General features: G+C 41.5%; 1 protein-coding gene across 1 annotated transcript; it reads left to right on the top strand.

Annotated features, from left to right (window-relative positions):
• Positions 1 to 5,554: 5,554 nt before the first annotated feature.
• Positions 5,555 to 7,500, top strand: LOC143433456 (uncharacterized). Its single transcript, XM_076910793.1, has 3 exons — positions 5,555 to 5,593; positions 5,802 to 6,942; positions 7,001 to 7,500. The coding sequence occupies exons 1-3, from the start codon at positions 5,555 to 5,557 to the stop codon at positions 7,498 to 7,500; spliced, it is 1,680 nt and encodes a 559-aa protein (XP_076766908.1).
• Positions 7,501 to 8,074: the final 574 nt, after the last annotated feature.

The raw sequence follows: 8,074 nt of genomic DNA, 5'->3' as shown, positions 1-8,074 counted from the left end.
TATTCGACCAGAGCTGCGAAATCTCGATGGGCTCCGAAAACCGCATCAGTTTGATTGAGTCCCGACTGTCTCACTGCGTGACGATGGAAGATGGAATTACGAGCGAATAAAGAGAAAAAGAAAAACTAAGTGAAGTGATTTTACGCAGTGGATAATAAGAATGCTCAAGAGAGTGTGTAATGCATTTTCATTGGTAGTGATTAAACGCGAACCGATTTGTGAGAGAACAATTTGTTCTATTTTGATAGACGTGCGGTAATGGGTTGGGCAAGTGGCTGTTTCTCACTTCGGATAAGGAAATGGATTCCTTTACAATTTTATTATAAAGGTGAATAACATATAAAAGTAATTAAAACTAAGAGAAACTTAACTTAACTTAAATTAACTTAACTTAACTTAACTTAACTTAACTTAACTTAAACTATACCTTAACTAATTATACAATTTACAATCCAATCGAAAGTTTCAAAGTCCTGAAAAGGACTTGGAAAGTTTCGGCTGAATTGCAAATATCTTAAATCTACGCACGTAGTCCTTAGCTTGATACCGTTTTCGAGAGACCGGTCTCTCGAAAACGTTACCAAGGGCCCAGGCCCACCCCGTGGAGGTGACTACGCAGGGACCCAATAATGAAACTTTAAATCCAGTATAGTTCAACACCGAATTAATCTTATAAAAATGAGTAAACCATCTTAAGGTACTTGAAATTAATGATAGCAAAGTTCTAAGTGTTGAACTTATAATATTTGGAATTTGAAATGATTAAAATTTACTGTGAATTGATATGTATAATAGCCCCTACGTCACTCATCTCTTAGAATTGTATTCACACCCACCACAAACTAGTTAAATCTTAAAATTGTTCACTCACCAACCACCAGTCCTACCGCCCCAGGCGCCTCCACCACATGCTCCTCCACCACTAGTTCGTCCATCAGAGGCGCCTCCACCCTTGGTTTATCCTCCAGGAGCGCCTCCACCCTTGGCTTGTCCATCAGAAGCGCCTCCACCCTTGGCTTGACCATCAGAGGCGCCTCCACCCTTGACTTGTCCACCAGAAGCGCCTCCACCCTTGATTTGTCCACCAGAAGCGCCTCCACCCTTGGTTTGACCATCAGAAGCGCCTCCACCCTTGGCTTGGCCATCAGAAGCGCCTCCACCCTTGGCTTGTTCACCAGAAGCGCCTCCACCCTTGGCTTGTCCATCAGAAGCGCCTCCACTCTTGGCTTGACCATCAGAGGCGCCTCCACCCTTGGCTTGACCACCAGAAGTACCTCTACCCATGGCTTGACCATCAGAAGCACCTCCACACTTGGCTTGTCCACCAGAAGCGCCTCCACCCTTGGCTTGTTCACCAGAAGCGCCTCCACCCTTGGCTTGACCATCAGAAGCCCCTCCACCCTTGGCTTGACCATCAGAAGCCCCTCCACCCTTGGCTTGGCCATCAGAAGCGCCTCCACCCTTGGCTTGTCCACCAGAAGCGCCTCCACCCTTGGCTTGACCATCAGAAGCGCCTCCACCCTTGGTTTGACCATCAGAGGCGCCTCCACCCTTGACTTGACCATCAGAAGCGCCTCCACCCTTGGCTTGACCATCAGAGGCGCCTCCACTCTTGACTTGACCATCAGAAGCGCCTCCACCCTTGGCTTGTCCACCAGAAGCGCCTCCACCCTTGGCTTGTCCACCAGAAGCACCTCCACCAGTAACTCCTTCACGTTTAGTCACAGATCCACTACCCAACCATAGACCCTTCTCCCTTGACGTTCAGGCACGCAAAGAACTTGTGCTGGGGATTGCACGATCTTTTATACCCTCTCCCAATCTGTGCCTCCCACCCTCCATCCGTTTACGCAATCACATTATTATACTGTAATAGTTCACAATTGATTAACTTTGTCATATTTCTTTTTAATTTATGCTCCTAGCAATCCACTGGAGTAGTATATATATTATATACAACTACTCATATATTTTACATATATGGAAGTTACATATATACTATTCCAAATAATATTTTAATTAAATCCTATCGCTGGAATCTTAATCCCATCCACCATTTATTACATTTATCTATTCTCTATGTGTTCTCATATGCTATCGTTAAGATATTTTGAATGGTCCTCCATCATCAGTCAATTTCTGCATTTATGGAGTAAATACATGTGTTTGGTTATATACCTTAGAGTACATAAGATTATATATAAGTTTTATGTACATTACATGTATATATACGCTATTATAACATAATTATTCGTCGAAAACGATCGAATTAGTAGTAATTATCGAGGTTTTTTAAGCGGAAATTTGTTGTTTGGCTTAATTATTGTTAAAATAATTAAATACGGAATATTTCTAATTCATTTAACATCGAGATAAGTATATATATGTTAAAATAAGCCTTGATACATAACAATATTTAGTTCTCACATGCATTTTACTATTATATTGTCCAGTTGGCGTTTCGTCTTTGGGATCTTGTCACGGATGCATCTTCTGTAAATCGCTAAGTAATAATCACTTATATATCGTATTATTAAATTTATAACTTCCGCAAATATCCAACATTTCTTTTTGAAACTAACGAAAGTAAAAATTGTACGCACATATATACACATATTAATTTTCTATCGGTATTCATTATTTTTAGGGGAATTGTTATATTTTTTATGTAAATATACCTCAGACAATTTAATTGCATCGATAGATAGAAGAAATATTATATTATAACTATTTGCAATATATAAAATTTAAGTTTTACTGTAATTTATTGTACATTTTAATAATTTTATTTTCATTTCCTGTACATTTTAATAGTATTACTGCAATTTCTTCTACGTTTCAGGTAGTTTTATTGTAATTTAGTGCATATCTCACTAATTTTATTGCAATTTTTTCTATATTTCGCGCTTTCGAGGTAAGAGGGAGAAAGATATATAAAAAAGCTGTAAGAAAGAGTGAGACAGTTGATACCTACCCTGCTGAGCAACCCTTGGCGCCATCTCTGTAAAAAGTGCTCAAACTGGTCGCACATAATTATCGACCGTCTTGAGAAGTTCACTTCGCTGTCGATAATTGTGTGCGACCAGTTTGAGCACTTTTTACAGAGATGGCGCCAAGGGTTGCTCAGCAGGGTAGGTAAGATCTGTCTCACTCTTTCTTATAGCATTCTTATATATCTCTCTCTCTCTTACCTCTAAAGCGGGAGATATAATTCATCTTATTCTTTTGATTTAATGAAAATTAAGAAATTTCTTTATTTAATCAGCAGTATCTTAAAATTCTGTAATTAAGATGAAAGAGAGAGAGAGAGAGAGAGAGAGAGAGAGAGAGAGACGCAGAGAAAAGGAAGGAAAAGCGGAAAACAGCCGGTTTGTTTCCATTTTTATCATATCAATTTTTGTTACATTAGAATAATCAAATTTAGAGTAGCGTATCGTAGAATTATTTTGTGATTCGTTCACTTCGGATAAGAAAATTATATTTTTTCCCTCCCCTTCGCGATTCATACGGTTCATACTGCAATTTCTACAAATCTTTGATAGATTTTAGAAAATGTATTATGGATTCCGGTTTTAAATTGACAATTAGAGTCAGACTTCGTCACCTTCTGTGCCGAGGTCACAAGTATGTAATTGAGGGTGGATGGGATTAGGGATAGGATTGGGTCCTTGCGTAGTCACCTCCTCGTTGGTGGACCTGGGTACTTGGTAACGTTTTTGAGAAAGTTAATTTCTCGAAAACGGTATCATGCTAAGGACTACGTATTAGATTTAAGTTATTCGCAATCTTCACTCTGAACTTGGCGAGTTCTTTTTAGAACTTATATCGAAAGGGTTATACCCTTTGTAATTACACGTAAACTTTTTAAGTTCTGAGAAGAACTCGCCAAATGAAGAGTGAAGTTCTCGAGATTTCAGAACTATTTAACATCCTCTGTATCTTTATACATAGAGCGAGGGGAAACTTCTGTACTGAACGTTATTGATTTCAGAATTTGGTGTTATCGGAACTGAGTTACCGAAAGAAGTCCATGTCGCAACGGTAACATCCCAGCTGATGTTAAACTGATGTATAAAAGGGTATCGGATGGTTGTTCTATTCTATGTTTCATTTATGATGATGGTTCTACACTATATCCTGTCCACTTTAAAACCAAGGGAAAGCTGGCTGTATTTAATAATCATTAATCTACTCTTACTCCTGAAGCTATTCTCGTTTCATCCCCTATTTAGCTTACTTGAATCAACCAGAGGTGGTGCAACGGGTGACATCGACAGGTATCGCCATCTCGAACACAGCTTCCGGTTCTTTGCTTTGAATCTCTACATTCATGATCACTAAAAAAGTGATCTAAATTTTAGAGTATTTAATTCTATGAACTTCCTTAAATATCTAAGTACAAACCATGTTCACCACAAAGTGAAACGATTAAAACTATAACAAACTATGACTCTTATTGAAAGCAGTCATTGATGAAAAGAAATTAGCAGTTTTGTTATTTTCATTGTACTCATTTCCCTTTTGTAAAAATTGTCTAAAGACCAGGTCGCGCGATAACTTATCATCGAAAAGTGGAGCACCGCCATTGTGCAAGGTAACGAAAGCCAAGAAACGTTTGTCACCGTGAAAAATGCAACGATCGTTCACTTCAATATTAACGGTACCAGTTCACAATAACTTCTGTCGTACGTCCTGTTTCCAGCGTGTCGTATTAATGAAACAATAATTTATCGTGTTCCATTCCTTGCATAGTAGAACCGTTTATCCGACCAGCACGTGACAGGTGGTTCCTATCGTCGAATAGAAACAAATTCACGATCAAAACGTAGATTAGTTGGCGACGTACGTATTTTACGCGTTGCACCGTATGACGTTCTCGATCGCTCGCAATGTCTATCCGATACGGTCAACGTGTCCATCGATCGCCAATATTTATATCACCGATACGGAAAACGATTAATTCCGCTTTATCGGTGCTACGATGTTGTACGGATTTTCGAAAAGTTCCGATATTAAAGCTTACGTTGCGCAGCCACTAGAAAATTATAATCCCCCATTGGTGTGCCAGGCAACTCTGGAATTTATGTTTGTCTTGCGAAATTCTCAAATAAGAAAGTAACTTATAAAAGAGCAGAAGAAAAAAGCATACGGGATGTATGAATTTTTCTCCTCTGATACGTTAGTTATTCTTCTTGTTTTTATATGTTTACCAGTGAATTTTAATTCTTGTTTGAACATTTTGGATTCATCGATCGGATTCTCGAGTTACGTGCAATAAACACGAGCCGACCAGTGTGCTTGAATTACACTGTTTGATCCGCGGATCGAATGTTTAACCATAGGTAACGTCAGCCTTCTTAAACGGTGTCTGAGTATCCGTAGTGGAACACGATCATATGTTCGATACCAACAGTTTCTTGGTCATCATTATTCCATGATTCAGTCGCCTACCTACTGCTAGACAGATTGCACCGACTCCTGCGGCATCATGGATTCTCTTTAATACTTCATCCCAGATAGATCCGTTCTCAGGACGATTAAAAGTGAACGAAACATGAATCCGAAGAAATGGTATCTCATCTTGATAGTGATGGTGAGTGGAGATCAATAAGTCTCTTAATATTTCTCGCAAGAATGTCTACATAGCGAGTGTCTGCGATTTTCAACCGTAGCGCGTACTAGGTTTCACATTTTCCACGATGCACCTCGAAATAATTGATTAAATTACGGTACCACTCGATTTTTTCGAAACACGTAGCCTTCGACTTGGAAAATTGTCCATCTCTGAACTCTCCTCGCAGATCGCATTGGTATCCACGGGCAACCAGTCGCCATCGAAAGGAAGCTCAGAGAAGTCGACCAGCCGCGAAGCCAATCAGCCGCAAAAACGTCGCGCCAGCAAACCCGATCAATCGTTTAACGCGCCCTCCTACTGGGTGCACATTCTCCGCGAATTTGTATTCAAAACCATTTCACCGCCGCCAGCGGGCAACAACCAGCTCTACAAACGGCTGTTGGAGGCGCCATTTTACGGTGGCCCGTATCCGATCGTCCCGAACGATGCGGCCAGCATCGTCCTGTCGCGTGGCGAGGTTTATCAACTGCCAACCGGGCACTGGTTATTCTGTCAACAGGGGTGCAGCGACTGCGAGCCGTGCATCGAACACGCGCACCCAACGATCGAATGGGTGCTACGGCGGATCAATCGGGTCTCGTCCCACGGATCCACCAGGCACGATCTTCAGCTGACGCTGATGCCACAGATAGACGGTGGCTACCACATGAGGAGCCTGTGGCCGCAGTCGTACGTCTACGTGACCTCGCAAGGCGAACAGGATCGGTACTTGAACGACGTACACAGTTATCGTAATGACGGCAGTGCTTACGTGGTTGTCGAGGATGGTTTCGCTGGACGGCAGAGGAAAAATGGGAATTTTTGGAAGTACGCTGACAGGACCTCGTTGCCTGACAGAAACGCTCTTGAGAAACCTCGCAACGATACCGTTTCTGAGGAGCGCGTGAGTAATAGTACCGAGAAAAATGTTGAGAGTACCACTGTGACGCCTAATAATAAGACGACGGATGTGGAAGAGCAAAGAACTGAGGAGAACGTTAAAATTCAACATCCGCAAGTGGTATCCACTGACACGAAAAATGGCTCGACGGATGTTAGGTCGAGAGACAACGGGAGTGGCAGGGTGAAGCAGTTGACGCCAAAGCTGATTCTTGGAACCGATCAACTGGGACAGAAGCATTTGGTGCATGTGATACCTGCTGATGCATCCACGAATACGAGTTTGATGAATTCTGTTATATCCAACGTGTTGAGCTCAGCTGGCCAGAATAAGACTGCCTATCAGCGAATTTTGCGTAGGATATTCGACTCTTTGAATAGTAACAGGCGGTCTATCGAAAGTTTTTTAGAATCGTCCACCTCGACGGGTAAGTGTCAGAAGAATGCGTGCGATTCTTTATAGGATTTAAGGTTTTTTTTTTGTAGAAAAAATGAGTCAACCGAGTGAAGTGCATCAGCAGCAGGAAACGAGGGGTGGTTTTCCTGATATCCGACAAATTGGTCGTTTGTATCCTCTTTATAGTAAGGGAATTCGCAATGGATCTTTGTCTCTGGAACGATGGCCTCATATTTTAAATTGGAGCAAACAAGGGAGATTGTCGAGTAACGATCCGCACTCCGATAGATTCGTAAACAGTACGGCTAGTTTTGGACGCAAATCGAATGGCAGTTACATTGTGCACCCTAAGGTGCTGAATAATATTATCAAGAACAAGAACGTATCTGACAAGTTTCATTCTAAATTAAGGGAGAATAATTACAGTAATCATAATACATCCGACGATAACTTCAAGGTGAATAATGTTAGTCGCAAGAGCCAAGAATACAGCAATTCTCGTAAATATAAAATATTAGTGACTACGGAATCAACTACGAGATCTAGTAAAGCCATGAATAATAAAAATGGCGCACAAGATTACAGTTAGCTTCTAAGGATGAATGTTCTATTATTATGCAAACGGTGTTACAGGAAAATAATGTTATTTAATCGCAGTGATTTCATTACACGGATACTTTCATTTCAGTACAAATCGTGTGACACGTGTACACATACGTTGCTTCTTATCCGATCTCTTTTGGTAACTCTCATTAAAATCAACCCTTCCGCGCATGACCATTACGTGCGTGAAATATCTTGCGACAAAATAAAATTCTTAAACCATCCCCTATTATCCACCCTTGTAGGTAGGTGTCGTGGCCCGAAATATCCTGTAATAAAACAAACTAAATAGGAGGGGTGGGTTCTATGACCGTCGCCTAAACACTGTAAGCCCGGGGGTAGCGCCATCGGCGGCACCGCTAAGAGGATCGACGATCCTTAATCAGGCCTGGCGCGATCGTTTAAAACGATTATAACCCTTCCTTGTCTCACGGCTGTATCGCTAGGCATCGCATCAGTCTCGCGCATTAGCCACCTAGGCGAGAGAGAAGTGGGTGCTTCTCTGTCCCGCGTGTGACCTCCGCAAGCGTGCTAAACCCTTCTAGTAATTGCGTGCCGAT

This window comes from Xylocopa sonorina, chromosome 3, assembly GCF_050948175.1.
Source record: "Xylocopa sonorina isolate GNS202 chromosome 3, iyXylSono1_principal, whole genome shotgun sequence".
In the NCBI taxonomy this organism is placed as follows: Eukaryota; Metazoa; Arthropoda; class Insecta; order Hymenoptera; family Apidae; genus Xylocopa; species Xylocopa sonorina.
This window is presented reverse-complemented; position numbering and strand designations above follow the sequence as displayed.

Excerpts from the sequence above, each read along its gene's own strand:
- LOC143433456 (XM_076910793.1), top strand. The coding sequence starts at position 5,555 with ATGAATCCGAAGAAATGGTATCTCATCTTGATAGTGATG. Across the intron at positions 5,594-5,801 it reads ATCTCATCTTGATAGTGATG|ATCGCATTGGTATCCACGGG; the intron begins GTGAGTGGAGAT and ends CTCTCCTCGCAG. Across the intron at positions 6,943-7,000 it reads AGAATCGTCCACCTCGACGG|AAAAAATGAGTCAACCGAGT; the intron begins GTAAGTGTCAGA and ends TTTTTTTTGTAG.